The sequence below is a fragment of the Coffea eugenioides genome, chromosome 8, assembly GCF_003713205.1.
Source record: "Coffea eugenioides isolate CCC68of chromosome 8, Ceug_1.0, whole genome shotgun sequence".
Classification (NCBI taxonomy): Eukaryota; Viridiplantae; Streptophyta; class Magnoliopsida; order Gentianales; family Rubiaceae; genus Coffea; species Coffea eugenioides.
The window spans coordinates 18,694,855-18,716,071 of record NC_040042.1 but is presented as its reverse complement, the minus strand read 5'-3'; the positions used below and the strand labels follow the sequence as shown (position 1 = coordinate 18,716,071).

Below are 21,217 nucleotides of genomic sequence, written 5' to 3'. Positions count from 1 at the left end.
CAAATGACAGCTCCTTCCCTTAATCTTGTAGTGTTGTTGATATCACACTATAGAAAAGGACAAACTAAATTAAATTATAAAAAAGGAACAAACAAACTATTCTTGTAAATAGTCCTGAGCTATCCCCATTTCATTTCAACACCGGTATTTTGTAGAAAACTTTAAAAACTGGGTTTTGATTTTCAGTTTGGGGGACAAAATACAATTGATTCTTAAACATTTTAATATATTTTATGATAATAAGCGTTTTGATAACTACAATTGACTTTGTCTCTAATAGTTTCATAAGCACGTTCTTGGCATATATACATAGTCATAATTTGTAGTCTTTTAGGGTCAATCTTCAGAAGCAGTCAAATGATTCGATATCTATAAGAACATTCATAAAAGAGCAATAATGAGAACATAAAAGGCCATAAGAACATCCATGCACGTATCATTACAAGGAAAAAGTTTGGTGTGTCACAACCGTTACTTGGAGTGTCATTTATGGATCACAATCACCAATTGGCAAATCAAGAATTTGTACAATTTCTTCGATCACATAGGAGTGTCAACACAGCAGACTTGGAGCATGCTATTTTGAAGCATGGAGTCGGTATTAGAATTCCTCAAATAGTGAATCTTCAAGCTTACCAAGCTGGGGGCAACAACAAGATGGGATACATAGAAAAGGACCAATTCCATAGGAATGCACTTGAAGTTGGTGATGCCTCTCAGGAGTTGGCATATTTGGATGGTCGAGCAAATGGTGAGCCGAATTTCTTTTACAAGTATGCTGTTGACCTGGAGAAGTGACTGATACGACTCTTTTGGACAGATTCTCAATCTCAGTTTGGATTACCAATATTTTGGTGATGTTCTTGCCTTTGATTCCACATACCGCACTAATGCTTATATGAAGCCACTAGTAATTTTGGCCGGCATAAATCATCACTATGTTACCATAATATTTGGCTATGCATTGATTGCTGATGAGACTAAGGACACATATAAGTGGGTATTGGAAACATTTTTGGAGGCCATGGAAAAAAAGGCACTGATCTCAGTTGTCACTGATAGAGATGATGCAATGAGAAATGCAATAAAGGCAGTTATTCCTTCTGCCCGTCACCGATTGTGCGCTTGGCATTTAAAAAGAAATGTGGTTACCAATACAAACAAGGGATTCGTTCATGATTTTGGTGTGACTATGGACATGATTTGTAGCCATGAGGAGTTTGAAAGAAGGTGGCATTTGCTAGTTGAGAAACACAATTTGAGAGATAATCAATGGGTTGTGGATTTGTACCAAAAAAGGGAAAAATGGGCTGCTGCATTTTTGAGAGGTCACTTTTTTGCTGGAATGAAATCAACGCAAAGATCAGAACAATTGAATGCTACAGCGCACAAGTACCTTCAATTCAAAATGCTACTTTACCCTTTTACTCAACGATTTGAGCCATTTTTATCAAAAGTTAGATAGAATGAACACAAGGAAGAATGTATCACAAGTCAGTCATCTCCTGTTCTAATTACTCATTTGAGAGAATTAGATGGAAATGCTACAAGCATTTTCATGAGAAAGATTTTTTTAAAGATTCGTGATGAAATTTCTGCTGAAGCCTCACTCCGCCTCATTTCAGTTGTTGATCAAGATAAGGTGAAGTTGTATACATTCACTGAGTACTTGCATCGAATTTGCTATTGGCAAGTGGAATTGGATAAATCTGAAAGGACTATTATTTGTTCATGTAAGAAACTTGAGTCGGATGGAATTCCTTGCTCCCATGCATTTGCAGTTATTAAAGCTGAGGATATGGACGAGATTCCTAAATCGTGCATTCTATTTAGATGGACTCAGCAAGCAAAGCCAGCCGAAAAAAATTTATATGAAACTCACTATAAAGTCATTTTTTCTATGAAATTACATGAAACAAGTCACTAAAGTCACAAAGGTGCACCTTTACTTTTGTGAATGTACCCCTAGATTTATCACTTCTTTGAACTAATATTAAATCTCAACTTTCATTGCAAACTTAACACCTTAAGAGTTTAGTCTTCGAGGTCATTCTAATTTTGCATCAATTTCAACTGAACTCTTCTCAATGATAGAAGCTGAATTAACTCTTGACCAAAACATAAAACTTGTAGCTCTTTGAGTTAGCCTTCCAATGCATAAGAATCACCTTATTTGGATTTGTCTAGGCTGAAAAATGACTGAAATACCCTTGACTGGTCAATGCCTTGTTTCAGCTTCGACCATACAAAATTGGCTACTGTAATTCGGCTTTTTTACCTGGAAAACCTTCAAACTGGATTTCGATTTCTTCACAAGGATTGTAGACCATCACTTATCTTCAAAATGGTTCAAGAATCATCTCAATCTAATCATTGCAGCTCAAGTTATAGCCAAAATATGAAAATGTGTCAAAACTGTCAACTTTCCTCTTTCATCCAAATGAAGTTTATTTCCAACTCCTACAAAAATTATGGACAAAATACAAATAAAAAGAGACATAAACCTTATTTTATTACTTAAGGGCATTTTGAACTAATTATAGCCAAAATAATCCATTTTCTTCTTATAGCATTGCAAAAGTGACTAAAAATAACATAAAATGTCATTCAAATATAGTTCAAATTAGTCACTTATCAATATATGTATGGCTTGACCTAATTATAACCTACCCAAATTTACATGAATCACGCATTATGACAGCTCTGCCTCCATAACATAATAGGTTCAACCCCCTAAACTATAAATCACCATCCCTCAACTTTGTAGTCCTATCTTTCCACTCCTTTCATATTTTGTGATCCATTGCCTCATTTTTAATTGTTTTTAGTCACATAAAAAGTTAGAACTGCAGTTCTCAATAAAAATTAAGCTTTTGGACATAAGTTACGAGACATACTACCAAATTTGGTATTTTTCTATAAATAGGCATCCAAAGACAGTCCTTTTAAATAAATAAACATTCACTGTAAAATTTTTGCTAAATTGCACCAAACAAACAACCATTTAAACACACTTTTATTAATTTAAATTCACATATAAAGCTTCTTTTATATTCATTTTTTTTATATGCATGTATTATTTGAAAAATCACCTAGATGCTTACATGAGTTTATTCTAAGTGCAAATAAAATGTTAGAACTGTTAGTTATATACTCAAAATTTAATCTCAAAGTATAACATATAACATTGAAAATATAAAAATATAGGAAAAAAAACCTATTGAAGCACCCAAAATTCACAGAATTCCAGGAAAAATTGAAGAAAATTTCTTTATTTCATCATAGTATGACTTGCTCTCATTATTCACTATTAGAATGTATGTCTAAAATTTCAAATTTTGCTCAAATTTGAATTATAATATAAAGATATGAATGGGGTCTGTGATAGCTCCACCTTCCCCTCGGGCGTACCCTAAGGGTTAGCGGACTGCCTGCCCAACTCTCGCCAGGATTACTAAGTTGAACATATAGTAGTCAAATCGTATAATGCAATCGCACGCCAAATATATGCTTCCACGAGCACAAAACGATTCCAATCAAGTACAAGTAAACTTTGTATAACATTAGAGAATGTACAATACCAACCAAACATACCATATAGACATGATTAAACACTTTTATATGCACGCGTTGGTCACTTTACATTCAAAAGGAAACATTGGATCAAGATACATTTAGGGTTTTCCAACTACAGAGGAGCTATACAAAAGAATATCTATACTAGCTCAACTCTTTCTCTCTTCCAAAAATCATGGTTTCCAACATGTTGAACCCTGTAAGGAAAACAAAGGTGATGGGAAGGGGTGAGTTTATGCTCAATGAGGTACCCTAAACACAAGCAATCATGAACCATGGAGATTTACTTTCATTCACTCAAATAGACACAGCAAATAAAGAAATAAATAAACATCTTAAATGGAAAGGATACAGGTGGCTCTCAGGAGCCAAATTTCCATTGCAGTACTTGATCCAACCTCATTGATCCTCCGTCAACGTTTAATTAAACAAACATGTCCGTAGACCTCTCTTAGAACGCCAAATCCCGTTCACCAAATATACCCCTTGCCGGACCCGAATTCCAAACAAGAACAAGAATGGTAATACTCGAGTATACCGGGAATCCAGAGTCTCCAATACCCAGAAACAGTCCCCATGGTTTGTCAATTTCCTCGACCAAGCCCTCGCTGGCTCGATTCAATTAACTTCCCATGAAATTTGAGCTCAAGGTTAACAAGAAGGTCGTTGGATACACCTCCAAATGACATCAGGTCAAGCACAGTACCAATTTCCAGTTTATACAGTAAATAGTCACATAGGCAAGAGAACGAGTAACAGGTTCAAGTAGCAGGTACAAGTACATACAGTGACTTGACAATAAACAAGAGAGACGAGTGTGATAAAGTACACCCTCATCTCGTCCAGAATTAAGCAGTTATTACAGTCAATCAAGTCACATTTTGCAGGTACAGGTAAAACAGTTAAGCAAAAAGTCATGCGAGTGGTACACACTCACCAATTCAAGCAAAAATACGTCAAAAGTATTCACCCAACGTATGGCTTTAATCACCGAAAAACCCTAGAATAACCAAGGCAAAACAATTATAGTTCCCACATTCACAAATCCAATAAACGGAATGCATAAATGAGACTCGACTGCAAGTCGTATGCCTCTCCGAGTTAACTACTAGTACAAGGAGATAAAAAAGGCTGCTTTGGAATAAAAGTAACAGTTGGTCCTAAGAACATAAATGACCCTAAACCCTTCACTTCTACCAAAAATCATAACGACAATGATTTACTAACTCCAAAGTTAAGGTGAAAAATGAGAGTAAGGACAATTTTTAGGAAAACAGGATTTTCTAGTTTTGTGCACCACCATTGGAAAAATCATATCTCAAGATTCTTAAGTCCAAAATTAATAAAATTTATACCGTTGGAAAATAGACTCAAAGAGGTACAATTTCTCAGAAGACACATTTATAAGATTTGATAAGAGAATATTTAACGTACATTTTGTACAAATTTGGCATGAACTTTTGGTATGTTTTGAGAAGACTAAAGCTATATTTGAACTCTTTGGGTGGTAATTGCTTAAATATTGTTTAAGTGTTCAAAATTTGATAAATAAGTGGATTAATGCGTTAATTTTGTGACATTGTGAAGAATATTGATGTATGAAATTCATGCACGAGATGAAAGAAATATAAGGATCATCCAGAGGATAAAGTACACAAGAAATTAGGAGCAAAAATAAAGAAAAAGGAAAAGAAGTGAAAAACTGGAAAATGACAAGCATGGATCCGAGCCCGGATCCGTGTGAATCAAGGGCGATCCAAGCCCTCGTCTGTACTTCTGGAGCAGTGTATCTGAGGCCAGATGATCCGAGCTTGAATCATTAAATAAATGCCTCGGATCAGGCTTGATCCGAGCTCGGATCATTCTGCACCCCTCAGATCCGAGGCTTGGATCTGCCTCTCTCTTCTGCAAGTGGTACAGTTATTTTTTCTCACTTTTCATACAACTTTCAGCTATCTTGAGTGAGTGAATTCGGTGGCACATGCTTATACAACAAAAGGGAAGACAAAATGAGTTATTGACAAGTCAAAACAACATTTCTTTTGACTTTTTTTACAAAATCTGAGTTGTTGGAATCATGAAGGAGAAAAAAGGTACCACCTTTTATGCAGAGACACAAGGGAAAGTCAGATATCACCATACGTAGGGAGTTTTTCATCTGGTAATATTTTCTCTCTAGCTAGAAGTTCTTGAAGAAGCAATTGGAGATTCATTTTGTAATCATCTTGTACAAAAATATAGCAGAAATTTGAGAGCTTCACCATTAATTGGCTAAGCTTTCTTTTATCTTTCTTGTAATTGTACTTTGTGATGTTTTGCATTAATGAACTTGTGAGTTTGATTTTTATTTCATTCAGGAGTAGCTAATTTTCTTTATCTAGGGAGTAGATGAAACTTATGGCTAAATAATATGAATTGAATGTGATTTACACTTGTTATATCTTGTGTTAACTTGTCTATTTGTGCAGTTGTAATTACTTGTTGTTGTTTGATCACCAATAGCATATTTATAGTTGTTATTAGTCAATGAGAATTGATAGCAACAATGGAAAAACATGAGTAGAGATTGAGTTGTATGTTCATGAAAATAGATATACACTTAAGTAGATTTTCCAGCATTTCATGAAGGAAAACAGAGTAGAACTAGTATTTCATCCTGAAAATAGGGAAAACTATATTGCTTTAGGTCATTTCATCATGAGAATGAGATTTGGTAATATTGGAAATGAATCCCTGGTTAAACAAGAAAAATAACAAGAGGTAAATCTATTCATTTGTGTTGTTTATGTTATAAGTGGAATCTGCATCCCTAGATTCAATCTTTAGTGAAATTTCTCCATTTGCATTTAATATTGATTAAGCCAGATTTGTAGACAATAGCATTATAATTTTCTTGCTCAGATTTATTGTAAGTCTAAATAATAGAGAAAAATAAGGGCCTAGTACTTGTTTAATTTGCTCCTCGTAGGATCGACCTGATACATACACTACATTACGATTTCGGCCTGTATACTTGCAGTCAACAGGTATAAAATCGGATTTAAACTTGCATTGATATAAAAATTTCGTCAAGTTTTTGGCGCTGTTGCCGGGGAGCGGCAATATTAGGGCCTAATCATCTCTATTAATTTAGATATTTCCATTTTTTTATTCAAGTTGTTTATAGTTGATTTTAATAATTAACACTGCAAAAATTTCTCTTGTTTTTATTTGTAGTGTATGCACTAATCAAATCGAGAAGTTGCACTTTTCGATCCTGAAATTGAGAGGACACTACGGAAACAATGGAGAAATACACCGTATCAAGAGGAACAAGAGGTTTGGCAGCCGATAGAAGAAATCTTGATAGAATTACCATTTGAAAAAGAAATGGCAGAAAATGAACCAAATAGACGAATTCTACGAGATTTTACTTTACCGGGAACACAAGGTTCTCAAACTAGCATTGCAAGGCCAACAGTAAATGCTAATAATTTTGAGATTAAACCATTACTGATTCAAATGGTACAACAATCTCAAAATGGAGGTAATGCTGCCGAAGATCCAAATTCTCACTCATCAACATTTCTTGAAATTTGTGATACAATTAAGTTCAATAGTGTTAGTGATGATGCAATTAAAATTCGATTCTTTTCATTCTCGCTAAGGGACAAAGCCAAGGTTTGGCTACAATCTCATCCTCCAAACACTTTTACAACTTGGGCTGAATTAGCTAAGCCTTTTCTTAATAAATTCTTTCCACCTAGAAAAACTACTAAACTTAGAATGGATATAACTAATTTCTCTCAACAGGAAGGAGAGACATTGTATAAAACTTGGGAGCGCTATCAGGAACTACAAAGAAGATGTCCTCATCATGGTTTACCAGATTGGCTAGAGTCCAAACATTTTATAATGGTCTCACCTATCCAACAAAGACGCATGTAGATGCGGCAGCGGGAGGAGCATTGATGGGAAAGACAGCTGAGGAAACTCAACAATTGATCGAAGAAATGGCTGCTAACAACTATCAATGGGCAAACGAACGAGGTAATACAAGGAGAACCGCAAGTATGCTAGAAGTAGATACCTTGAATATGTTAAGTGCAAAAATGGATAATGTGGTTAAGATGCTTAATAGGCACATTGGTTCTAGCTCTAATCAAGGAGTAGTTGTTGCATGTTGTGCTACTTGCGGTGGAGATCATGATGATTCTATGTGTTCTAGCAGCGAACAGATTCAATATCTTACAACCGTACACCCCAAAACAATCCATGCTCCAATACCTATAATCCTGGATGACGTAATCACCCGAAGTTTGGATGGAAGGATCAAGGGAACCAACAAAGACCAGTTAATCCACCGGATTTTCAACCGAAGCAATCACTTCCAGAGTCCAAACCAGCTTGGAAATTGGCAATTGAAAACCTGGCAAATGTACCAAATGATAAAATTGAAAAGTTAGCCAGTGCCACTACTCAACGATTTGAAAGAATTGAAGGAATGATGGACCAACTCACCAATATGTACAGGAATGTTAACGTCCAAATAGGGCAAATAGCTAATGCAGTTAACAATCGCAACCAAGGAGATTCACCTAGCAAGACTGAGGTGAACCCAAGGGAGCATGTTAAGTCCATAACCCTCCGAAGTGCTAAAGAAGTGGGTGAGCCACTTGTAGTTGAAAATGTGAGAAAACATGAAAGAAAGGATAACAAACAGTTGAGTGAGTTGGAAGTTAATAACAAGTCAATAGAAGGGAAAGACAAGGTGGAAGGAAGTGAGCCACAAATTAATGAGACAACACAAATTCCTCCACCAGTGCCATTCCCGCAAAGATTGAAGCCTTCAAGAAATGACAAAGAATTTGAGAAGTTTGTCAACATTTTCAAACAATTACATATTAACATTCCTTTTGTTGATGCTATTTTACAGATTCCTTCATACGCAAAGTTTCTCAAAGAGATAATGACTAAGAAAAGGAGGTTAGTAGATAGTGAGACAATTGCATTAACGGAAGAATGTAGTGCCATCATACAAAACAAATTGCCACCAAAGTTGAAAGATCCAGAGAGTTTCACAATTCCTTGCATTATTGGTAATGTAGAATTCTCTAAAGCACTTTGTGATCTTGGTGCGAGTGTGTCATTGATCCCTTTAACTGTGGCGAGGCAATTGGGGTTGAAAGAATTAAAATATACTAACATTTTTTTACAATTGGCTGACAGGTCTATTAGACATCCAATGGGCATTTTGGAGAATGTGTTTATTAAAGTACAGAAATTCATTATTCCTGTTGATTTTGTTGTTTTAGATATGGAGGAAGATGTCAATGTACCTATTATACTTGGTAGACCATTTCTGGCCACTACAGGTACAATAATAGATGTTAAACGTGGTAAGTTCAAGTTCCAAATTGGTGAAGAGGAACTGGAGTTTGATCTAAGTAAAGTGGAGAAGTATCTCTCTTTTACCGACCATGTTTATTCTATTGACATATGTGATGAATTGACATTAGAGATGAGTCAAGTTAATCTTGATAATGATTCTCTTGAACTTTGTCTTAATGGTGTAGGCTTACAAGAGGAACAAGTTGAATAAATGACTGAATTTTTGCAGGCACAGGTTCCCTACAAAAGGAGAAATTCGTATGAGGAGTTAGGATTGAGCAAAGGATTACCTCCACCATCGTGTGAGCAAGTTCCACGGTTTGAGCTTAAGCCGCTACATAAACACCTCAAATATGCATTTCTTGGAGAAAATGAGACATTATCGGTGATTGTAAATTCTGCACTAGATGAGAAACAACTAGGCAAACTCTTATGTGTTTTGAGAAAGCATTTAAAGACTATAGGATGGATAATTTCTGATATCAAAGGAATTAGTCTAACTATTTGTATGCATAGGATTTTGTTGGAAGAAAACTCTAAACCGGTGGTTGAGACTCAAAGAAGGTTAAATCCAAATATGAAAGAAGTGGTAAGAGTAGAATCCTTAAATGGCTGGATGCAGGAATAATTTTTTCAATTTCTGATAGTGTTTTGATTTCTCCTATTCATATAGTGCCAAAGAAAGGGAGGATAACCATAGTACATGGTAACAATGATGAAATGATTCCATCTAGAGTTGTAGTTAGGTGGCGAGTTTGTATAGATTATAGAAAACTGAATACAGCCACTAGAAAGGATCATTTTCCTCTTCCTTTTCTTTATCAAATGGTAGAAAGATTGGCCAGATATGAATTTTATTATTTCTTGGATGATTTTTCAGGCTACAATCAAATAGTCATTGCACCGAAAAATCAAGAGAAGACCACATTCACTTGTCCTTACGGCACTTTTGCATTTCGAAGAATGCCTTTTGGATTATGCAATGCACCGGCCACCTTCCAATGATGCATGATGACAATTTTCTCTGATTTTAATGAGAAAATTATGAAAATATTCATGAATGATTTTTCTGTATTTGGATTTACTTATGATCATTGTGTTAACAATTTAGATCTAATTTTGTAGAGATGTGAAGAAACAAACCTTGTACTCAATTGGAAAATATGTCACTTCATGGTTTGTGAGGGTATTGTGCTAGGCCACAAAATTTCTTCAGAAGGTATTGAGATAGATCAAACTAAGATAGAGGTTATTAAGAGAATGCCTCCACCTATCAATGTGAAAGGCATTCGTAGCTTTCTTGGACACGTGAAATTTTATCGGCGATTTATTAAAAATTTCTTCAAGATTGCTAAATCTTTATGTGAATTACTTGCAAAAGATGTTTCTTTTCACTTTAATGATGAGTGTTTATTTGCTTTTAATAGGTTGAAGAAAGAACTTGTCTCTGCACCCATAATAGCATCACCGGATTGGAGCTTACCATTCGAATTGATGTGTGATATAAGTGATTTTGCAGTTGGAGCTGTTCTTAGGCAAAAACATGATAAACGACTTCATGTCATTTATTATACAAGTAAAATGTTAAATGAAACCCAAGTCAACTATGCAACAACAGAGAAGGAGTTGCTAGCAGTGATTTTTGCATTGGATAAATCTAGATCGTACTTAGTAGGATCTAAAGTAATTATTTATACCGACCAAGCAGCACTCAAATATCTTTTAAATAAGAAAGATGCAAAACCTCGACTAATTCGATGAATTTTATTATTGCAGGAATTTGATTTGGAGATCAAAGATAAAAAAAGATCCGAGAACTTAGTCACTGATCATCTTTCTAGACTGAAAAACATACCTCAAGAAGACCATTCATCCATTAAAGAAAAATTTCTAGATGAGTTTTTAATTGCAATTTATAAGTCACAATGGTATACTGATCTAGTTAACTTTGTAGTTAGTGGAGTGATACCAAGTGATATGAATTCTCATCAAAGGAAAAAATTCTTAAATGATGCTAAACATTATTTTTGGGAAGAACCGTTCTTTTACAAACATTGTGCAGATGGAATAATTAGAAGATGTGTTCCAAAAGAAGAGATACATAGTATTTTAAGGCATTGTCATACCCTTGAAACGGGAGGTCATTTTAGTACAGCTAAAATCGTAGCAAAGATATAGCAATCTAGATTTTATTGGCTTACTATGTACCGAGATGCTAGAAATTGGGTTAAAAGTTGTGATCAATGCCAAAGAACCGGTAATATCTCAAGAAAGAATGAAATGCCTTTGACTACATATTTGAAAGTTGAGCTATTTAACATTTGGGGCATTGATTTTATGGGACCATTTCCTAACTCATATAATAATAAGTACATCCTTATAGCAGTTGATTATGTCTCTAAATGGGTGGAGGTTATTCCTTCACAAACAAATGATGCTAAAGTTGTGCTTAAATTCCTTAAATGGAACATATTTTGTAGGTTTGGAGTCCCAAAGGCAATAATAAGTGATGAAGGTAAGCATTTTTGTAATAAAATTATTGATACCTTGCTGCTTAAATATGGATGCAGGCATAAAAAGTCACTTCCCTATCATCTTCAAGCTAATGGTCAAGCGGAGTTGGCCAACCGGGAAATTAAAATTATTTTGGAGAAAACTGTCAACCGATCGAGAAAGGATTGGACAAACAAGCTTGAAGATGCTTTGTGGGCGTATAGAACGGTATTTAAACGCCGTTGGGAATGTCTCCATATAAGCTTGTTTATGGGAAAGCGTGTCATTTACCTGTAGAAATAGAACATAAAACTTATTGGGCCATTAAAGCTATTAATTTTGATTTTAAATCTGCAAGCGAAAAGAGAATGCTCGAGCTAAGCAAATTGGAGGAATCACGGTTAATCTCGTCTGAGAATGCCAAGATTTACAAAGAAAAGTGAAATTTTGGCATGATAAACACATTCTCCCTAAGCATTTTGAAGAAGGGCAAAAGGTGTTATTGTTTAATTCAAGACTTAAATTGTTCCCTGGAAAGCTTAATTCTCGATGGTCCGGACAATTTGAAATAGTTCGCACATTTCCTTATGGAGCGGTGGAAATAAAAGGAGAAAATGGTGCCCCATTCAAAGTGAATGGTCAGAGATTGAAACTCTATTTGGCCGGAGAAAGGGTTCCTAAAGAAGTAATTTACTCCTTAAGAAACACAACGGAGAGTTAAAGAAGCTGTAGGAGAGTCGAGCTTAACGACTTTAAACAAAGCGCTTGTTGGGAGGCAAGCTAATAATAATTGTAGTTGTGTGTTTTTATGTGTTTCTTACATTTTGGTGTTATTTGATTGACTAATTATATGTATTTCACGTGTTTGTAGGAGATACCTGAGTTTCAACATCCATCTTGGAGGTGCACTTGAAGAACAATTGTAAAAAAGGAGGTTTTCTTACCAAATTTGTTTTAAGTGTTTAAATTTCCCATTCATACATAAAATGTTGCCTTTCCATTGTAGTCAAGTAAGTTTCGGTGATATCATGTTTATAAATGCTCATGGACTCATTTGATGTGCATATCATACCCAAAGGTGCCATTTTGGTGTAAAAGTGCAAAAATAATAAAAGAACCTCACCCCTCGAGTTTCAATGTAGATCTGTTTGATGTGTTTTGAGAGATTGGATATAGTGTTTATGGTATATTACATTTGCATGGGGAGTTGGAATTGATAAAAAGTTTGTCCAATGCGTAATTTGGAATTGGCCAGAAAAGGAAGAAAAAGTTTGAAAAAATGCAGTTTCTGCAAATTAGTGCAGAAAAAGATAGATCCGAGCTCGGATCCAACTCAACCCAGACAGATCCGACCTTGGATCAGCTTGATGATCAAAAGTGGAATTGGAGATCCGACCTCGAATCCAAAAGGATCCGAGGGCTCGTCTGTGTTTCTGGTGAGACGGATCCGAGCCTTAGGATCCGAGCTATTACTTAAAAGGATCCGAGTTCAGATCGTGAGTTTTTGAAAAATGCAAAAGGGAATCCGAGCTCGGATCCAACAAAACCAAGTAGGATCCGAGGGCTCGGCTGAACTTCTGGAGTGGCGGATCCGAGCACTGTCGGATCCAAATGATGCGAACGGCACCAACCTTGTGATGCAACCCGTACAGACAGGGAAGGATCTAGAAGGCAAGGACTCACGTTGATGAACACGAACGCAGCGGAATCACCTAAACTCATTGATCGCGTGGTCAACGAACCTCGGTATTGGTAGAAAACACCACAATCTAGCGCGGTCCTAGATTGATAAGTCAATTGAATACCTAAGAACGATTCTAAGATATTCAATGATGCTTCAATGAAGCTTTGAGAGAACTCTCAAAAGTGTATTTGATTAATCATCCAAAAAAACTGAATGTAAAACAATGACTGAAGGCTATTTGTAGCCGTGACTAAGGCCTAACAAAGCTTGGGAAACATGTAGGGAATTCGGCCAGCCCTTGGGCTTCCCTTTGGGCCGACACTAGCGACGCAACATACATACCGTCCCCTGGACCCTCGACTCGCTGACCGGGCAGCGAGACCCCTGAACCAGTTCAGCGTAGGGACTAACTACGTGGCTCGCTAAAATATTATTGACCCCAAGACCCACATGGCCTAGTCCATTGACTCAAAGACTAGCAACGACTAAGGTCCAAACCACAAGCTAGTTGGACCTCTTTATTACACTATACTAAACTGATAATGGGCCATGGACCTCTTAGCCAACTCATGGGCTTCTAATCTTCAGTGATGGCCGAAACTAGAACAACAAGCCTAGCTTCATTGAGGCCCTCGATAGCCTTTGGCTCTCCACTCGACTCTCGGGCCGCACGAACCAATGTTTGTAGTGTCTCGTTCAATCTCTTCATGCGAGCTCGTGTCATAGGCCCCAATGGCACCTTCACTTGCTCCACTTGGATAGCTCCCTCGACCTCCTCATCACCGAGGGCTTCCAGAACCAATCCGAGCTCGGATCGGTTCGCTGATATAGCAGAACCGAAGTCTCGTTTCTGCATTTTTCAAATTTCTTCTTCCCTCTTTTCACGTAACCGTAGCACCTTTCTTCTAATCTTCCATTTCATCCAGTAATTATTCAATATTTCACCATAACAACATCTCCCAACCTCTTGTGATCATAAACCCTAAACAATTTCATTGTAAAAACATGAATTTGAGAGGGTTTTGATCTCCAAAACTGGAATTAGGGTGCACTGTAATTCTTCCATTTCGGGGTGAATTTGGGCTTGTTTCTTCATCATTTTTGCATCATTATCATCCTCCACCATCAATCTACGCGTTTGAGGTAACAATTTGTAATTTTCTTTGAGATTTTATAATTCTCAATTTTACATTTTTCTATTTTTGGGCATATTTTGGTAATTGCTAATAAGTTGTGATTTCTTGATACATTTGTGCTACATTGTGCTTAAATAGATTGTCACAAGTATTTTCATGCTTGTTTTTGAGAGAATTGTGAATTTGGTGATATTTTTTGAGATTTTTTCTCAATTTCTGGGCTTGAGCATTTTAGTGATTTAGACTTGTGAATGTTTGCTTTCATTGAATATATGAACTTGTTCTGAGGAGTATAAATCACTGTTGTACCAATTGAAAATGATATGCTATCATTAGAGCAAATTCCATTGGGTAAAAAAGTGTGTTTATGATTAAGTTAAGCACATTGAACCTTTTTGCTTGAAATCTCTTATCTTTTTGAGATAATTTGCATTTGTTTGGATGAATTGGAACTCATGTGTATGCAAACTGAATGTTATGTATTTCTTTGAGAAAGCTGCTAGACGTTGACAATTGTGTAAATTAAGGATATTTTGGCAATGCATATGAAAATATGGCTTTACAAGAATTGGATTGAAGATGTTCTCAAGTGTTTGAGATGTTCATTCTTGCAAATGGCTATAATTCTCAAGTGTTTGGACTTATTATGCATGTCATGATATCTTTATTGGTAATATTCCTTCTAAATGTGAAAATTGGATTTGAGAAGTATTAGGAAGATTATTTGCTTAAAATTGTTGATTGTTGGCAGGGAGTTTCTTCCTTTTATAAGGGGAAACTCTACCGAAATTTTCTCAAATCATTTTTAAACATTATTGGTCTTGTATTCTCAAGGAATTTAGAATTTTCTAATGTGTGTTTGTTCTTGTTTTTGATATAGGTACCATGGCTTGCACAAGATGATCTCGTGTTCGCACTCCTTCCCCCTCTTTAAGTGAGGAACGCACTCCGTCACCCGAGGAGTCCCCAGTCGAGGAATCTCCTTCACCTGAGTCGCCTCCACGCTCACGGCGTAAGAGTGCATCTACGAACCATGAGGAGCCAGCTCCAGATTATGGCTCTACTCATTTCACCTCGCTTGAAAACCAACAGTGGTATGAAACCGGATTGGACAAGGAAGTCATAATTGAGAAGCATCTGGCACCAGAGGTGGACGATCATTACAAAATCTTCACGGCATTCAAGCGACTTGAATGGGAGAACATATTCGGATTGCCGAAGCATTATTATCCTAATCTGGTCCGGGAGTTCTACTCCAACGTGGAAAACAAACAAAGCCACAGTGGCCCTCATTGTCTCTTGGGTTCGAGGCAAAAGAGTGGCTCTCAATCGGGATACAATCGCCAAATTTGTCAAACTCAAGGACGACGGAGAAGATGTGAAATTGACCACGGAATTCAAGGCACGTGATCCATGGCAAGTTGGAGTAGCTGTGTCACATCTTAAGGGTCAATACCTTGAGCGAGGAAGTTCTAAGAAGCTCATAGTATATGCGGATTCCTTTGAGCCTCGGTACATCTTATTTTCTATTTTTTTGCTTTCAATGTGGTATCGAAAAGGAGTGGAAAACGGGAGCTCCACAATAGTGACCTCTACTTCATGGATAAGATGATGAACGGTGTGGGTCCGCAACTGACTGGAATACCTCTGCCCAGCATCATCATCAGTTACATGCGGACCACAGCTCGCATGAGAGCCGGCGAAACCTGTTTTGGGTTCCCTCGCCTTCTCTCTCTTCTTTTTGAGAAGCTCAAGGTTCCTCTTGGAACCGAGCGAGCCATTGTCATTAGGGCTACCGAGGAGGTCAATGCCTCAATACTCAAGTCCTTGGGTATCCCTACTGATTTTGGAGCTTCTTTGGTGCGGAATGTTGGAGAAGCATCAACCTCTACTCAACCTCCACCTAACACTCAGCAGGAATCGGTAGTTCAAGAGACGGAGGCGTAGCAGACTCTTCCTCCTCCCATTCCGCGACCACCTCCTCCGCCGTGCTCCAAGTGACAAGAAGTCCTTAATGCCATCTGTTGCATGAAGACGAGGGTAATGGAGTGAATCGTCCAGACAGAGGGGCTGATGACGGAGCGATTAGACAGACATGATCGCCGTCTTCGGGCGATTGAGGATCATTTCAGCATCTGTCGGTCACCTACTCCGACGCCTCAGCAGGAGGAGGGGCATATTGGTACATCACATGGTCCTCAAGCCATGATCCTTAGCTAATTACATCTTTTGTTGCTTTATTTTTCTTTTATTGTGTTCGGTTTAAATTTTGTAGTTTTCATATTGGATTATCTTGTGCTACTTATGTTTCTTCATACCCTTTGTTTCATTTGTGGACAAAATTTGGATGTTCGTGAGGATTAGTAGCTTCAAATTGCATCACCACTTCTTTTGAGGGGAGTACTAGTTTCTTTTACCTTCCTCTATAATGAGGACATTGTCAATTTTAAGTATGGGGGAGGGATTACTTTATCTTATGGGTGATTGTCTCTTGAAATGCATGATTTTAGTTATTTATGGTTTAGAAATGTTGGAATCATATTTGGAAACATTGTTATAAGGATAATTTTCTTGAACTTGAGGCTGTTGGCAGGGAGTTTTGTCCATTTATATGGGGAAACTCTGTCAAAATTTTTCTAAAATATTTTTCAATATTTCATTGCAATTCTTTCAAATAATGGCCAAAATGTTCAATTTTAAGTGCCTAATTCTTCCATTGGATAAAATCTTATATGTATGTTGGGAAAGTTTAGTCCTTATTTGACTTGGAATTAGTCATTATGCAATTAGGATTTTTACATTTTAGAAAGTATATTCGGTTAAATAAGAAAAATTATGCTTAGAATTTTGCAGGTTTAATGATATTTCTCATTTTTACTTAATTTTATAAGTAAGTGATTGATATAGTCAAAATAAGGTCAGATTCATCCTTTAATTATGCTCAGAGGGAAGAGATTGATTGTTAAATATATATATATATATTATAATAATTGTTCTACTCCAACAATTCTTGTTCCGAGTAACCGGGGTTTGGCATCTACAAATGTTGACATTCGCGTAAAAAGGTATTTTGAATTAAGAGTATGCATAGCAACTTGAATAAGTGAAATGTTGAGTAACCGCAGATCTTCACCTAAAAGTGTCGATTTTCGTGTAAAAAGGCATTTTCACTATTTAAGTAAAATAAAGTACTTAGTTATGAAAATTTTGATGGATATATGATGAGAAAGGCCATAAATTGACTATGTAATTTACTTATTTGTGAAATTAAGATAGAATGAGAGATTGATTTGAAGTTGTTAGAATTAAGGCATAATTATCCTTTTTTAACTTGATATTATGAGTATTTAGTGTAATCTGAAAAATGGCATAATGATGGGTTTTTAGGTTTTTGAGGAATTAAATTTGACAAAAGTACGTATATTGTTTTATCTCTTGAATTATTGTAGTAAGTTATGTGTGAAATTGCTTGAGGACAAGTAATGATTCAAGTGTGGGGGAATTTGATAAGAGAATATTTAACTACATTTTGTACAAGTTTGGCATGAACTTTCAGTATGTTTTGAGAAGATTAAAGCCATATTTGAACTCTTTTGGTGATAATTGGTTAAATATTATTTAAGTGTTCAAAACTTGATAAATGAGTGGATTAATGATTTAATTTTGTGAAATTGTGAAGGATCTTGATGTATGAAATTCATGCACGAGATGAAAGAAATGTAAGGATCATCCAGAGGATAAAGTACACAAGAAATTAGGAGCGAAAATGAAGAAAAAGAAAAAGAAGTAAAAAACTGGAAAATGACAAGCACGGATCCGAGCTCGGATCTGTGTGAATCAAGGGCGATCCGAGCCCTCGTCTGTACTTCTGGAGCAGTGTATCCGAGGCCAGATGATCCGAGCTCGGATCATTAAATAAATGCCTCGGATCAACCTTGATCCGAGCTCGGATCATTCTGCACCCCTCGGATCTGCCTCTCTCTTCTGCAAGTGGCACAGCCATTTTTTCTCACTTTTCACACAACTTTCCAGCTATCTTGAGTGAGTGAATTCGGTGGCACATGCTTCTGCAACAAAAGGGAAGACAAAATGAGTTATTTACAAGTTAAAACAACTTTTCTTTTGACTTTCTTTACAAAATCTGAGTTGTTGGAATCATGAAGGAGAAAAAAGGTGTCTTTTTACCACCTTTTATGCAGAGACACAAGGGAAAGTTAGATATCACCATACGTAAGGAGTTTTTCATCTGGTAACATTTTCTCTCTAGCTAGAAGTTCTTGAAGAAGCAATTGGAGATTCATTTTGTAATCATCTTGTACAAAAATATAGCAGAAATTTGAGGGCTTCACCATTAATTGGCTAAACTTTCTTTTATCTTCCTTGTAATTGTACTTTATGATATTTTGCATTAATAAACTTGTGAATTTGATTTTTATTTCATTCATGAGTAGCTAATTTTCTTTATCTAGGAAGTAGATGAAACTTATGGCTAAATAATATGAATTGAATGTGATTTACACCTATTATATCTTGTGTTAAATTGACTATTTATGCAGTTGTAATTACTTGTTGTTGTTTGATCACCAATAGGATGTTCATAGTTGTTATTAGTCAATGAGAATTGATAGTAACAATGGAAAAACACGAGTAGAGCTTGAGTTGTATATTCATGAAAATAGATGTACACTTAAGTAGATTTTCCAACATTTCATGAAGGAAAACAGAGCAGAACTAGTATTTCACCATAAAAATAGGGAAAACTATATTGCTCTAGGCCATTTCATCATGAGAATGAGATTTGGTAATATTGGAAATAAATCCCTAGTTAAACAAGAAAAATAACAAGAGTTTAAATCTATTCATTTGTGTTGTTATGCCATAAGTGGAATCTACATTCCTAGATTCAATCTTTAGTGAAATTTCGCCATTTGCATTTAACATTGATTAAACCAGATTTGTAGATAATAGCATTATAATTTTCTTGCTCAGATTTATTTGAAGTCTAAATAATAGAGAAAAATAAGGGCCTAGTACTTGTTTAATTTGCTCCTCGTGGGATCGACCTGATACATACCCTACATTACGATTTCAGCCTGTATACTTACAGTCAACGGGTATAAAATTGGATTTAAACTTGCATTGATATAAAAATCCTGTCAAGATTCAGATCACAAATCAGTCAAATTCGAGCCTCAAATTGCTGTTTTATCCAGAAAAAGATAGAACAGGTATGCAATTTCAGTGAATTTTGAAAAATCACCATAAATCGTACAGTTAGAACCAGGGTCTGAAATTTTCACGGTTTATAGCTCTATTAATCTAGTTTAAAACACAAGAAACAGAAATCAATTCTGATATTTTTACAACAATATATAGCAAATTTCCCAAAACTGCTCAAGGGTTCCCGCGAAAAATTTCAGCAGAACTTCCCTTGTTTTTTTTTACTTTTCCAACCTAACATCAACACCCAATCTCATCTCATTTCAGCCACAATTTTTCATATAAATCACAAGCTATTGAACACACCTAATTAGGGTCACAATACCCTTTAAATACGACCAAATGGTAGCTCAAATTAGAAATTTAAAGCTGAAATTTTTGCACCCAAGTTGGAAATTTCTTTAGGCAAGTCTATCTAGCAAATAATACCTCAATAATTCATATAGCAAATCTATCAAAACATGAACAACCCTCAAGCATCACATGCGACCAGAATTTTCACCATAAAACTGAAATTTACTGTAAAACTACTTCAAACCATGAAATATTCTCATAAAGCTACATATTTTGCAACTTTGAACCACGAATAAGCTAGTATTAGGAGTAAAAAGAGACTACTTGGCAGGATACCTTAGAACCACAAGAAAGATAGTAGCTTAGTGTCTTTCCTCCCAAATTTATTCCACTAAACACTTTAATCCTCCTTAATAAGCAACTTTGATGGAGTAATTTGACGATTCAACGGTTGAAACTCAAGATTGGAGCAAGAATTTGGAGTGGAAAATGAAGGTTTTTCTCCCTTTTTCTCTCCAATTTTCGGCCAAGAGAAGGGAATAATGGATTGATTTTTGGTCAAATTTTTGTTTTAGTAAAGTAAGAAAGTCTTGGTCAAAAGTCCAATTTCAATCGGATTACGACACTTGGCACCTTTTAGGGTTTAAGCTTATCTTCTTTCTCCCTATGATTAATCTATCTAGCTAACCTCTCATTGTATCCCAGCACTTTGTAAAATAATATCACTTAACAAAAAACTCCAACTAGTGGTCAAAATTTATCGCACTTACCGCACTAGCGGGTCCCATGTCCATAATACATTCCAAACGTGACATGTACTAATTTATACAATAAAAATTATTTAAACACTATACTCACTTATAAAATCTTTGAAAAATAAATATAATAACATGAAGTAAAGAAAATGCATGTGAAGAAATAAAATAAATATAACCTAGTTTTCTAGGTTCTCACACTCTCTACCCCTTAAAGAAATTTCGTCCTCGAAATTTTCTTACCACCGGAATCTATCAAAATCTTAGTTAAATGGTGGAATACAAGAATCTTACCTTCCACGTCTTCAGACGAGTCAAGGACTTGATATGGCTCTAGGGAATACACCCGAGCTGACACCTTCGGTTCAGTCCCTTCTCCCTTCAACTAGTCAGAGTTGGTCTTGGTTGACTGTCGGTTCCCACTTCCTTCTCGAGATAGGCCTGGGCAATTAGCGATTTGATGATCTACACTCCCGCAACGTAGGCATTTTCTTCCTTTCTTCCAGCAAACATCCTCTATGTGATTCAGCTTCCTACAGTACTCACAGGGACCACGGGAAGCAGAGGCCGAGCCCCCTTGTGAGGCACCTCCTGATCTCCTCGAAAATCTTGCTCCTCCATTTCCTTTTCCAAACTTGGGAGGTGTGCTCGTACCCTCTTGTCCTACGCCACTTTCAGGAATAACCCTT

The 21,217-nt window shown here is 36.2% G+C and overlaps 2 protein-coding genes and 1 non-coding gene across 3 annotated transcripts; 2 read left to right on the top strand and 1 right to left on the bottom strand.

The window, feature by feature from the left end:
• The first annotated feature begins 898 nt into the window (after positions 1-898).
• Positions 899-1,465, top strand: LOC113780370 (protein FAR1-RELATED SEQUENCE 5-like). The gene has a single exon (XM_027326177.1). The coding sequence runs from the start codon at positions 899-901 to the stop codon at positions 1,463-1,465; it is 567 nt and encodes a 188-aa protein (XP_027181978.1).
• Positions 1,466-7,332: 5,867 nt separating this feature from the next.
• Positions 7,333-7,439, bottom strand: LOC113781852. The gene has a single exon (XR_003469751.1). It is a non-coding gene; the product is annotated as a small nucleolar RNA R71 (small nucleolar RNA).
• Positions 7,422-9,157, top strand: LOC113780369. The gene is made up of 2 exons (XM_027326176.1): positions 7,422-7,811; positions 7,886-9,157. The coding sequence occupies exons 1-2, from the start codon at positions 7,422-7,424 to the stop codon at positions 9,155-9,157; spliced, it is 1,662 nt and encodes a 553-aa protein (XP_027181977.1).
• The last annotated feature ends 12,060 nt before the right edge of the window (positions 9,158-21,217 follow it).

Coding starts and splice junctions, on each gene's coding strand:
- LOC113780370 (XM_027326177.1), top strand. CDS start 899: ATGAAGCCACTAGTAATTTTGGCCGGCATAAATCATCACTATGTTACC.
- LOC113780369 (XM_027326176.1), top strand. CDS start 7,422: ATGTCCTCATCATGGTTTACCAGATTGGCTAGAGTCCAAACATTTTAT. Junction 7,812..7,885: donor AGATTCAATATCTTACAACC/GTACACCCCAAA, acceptor TTTGGATGGAAG/GATCAAGGGAACCAACAAAG.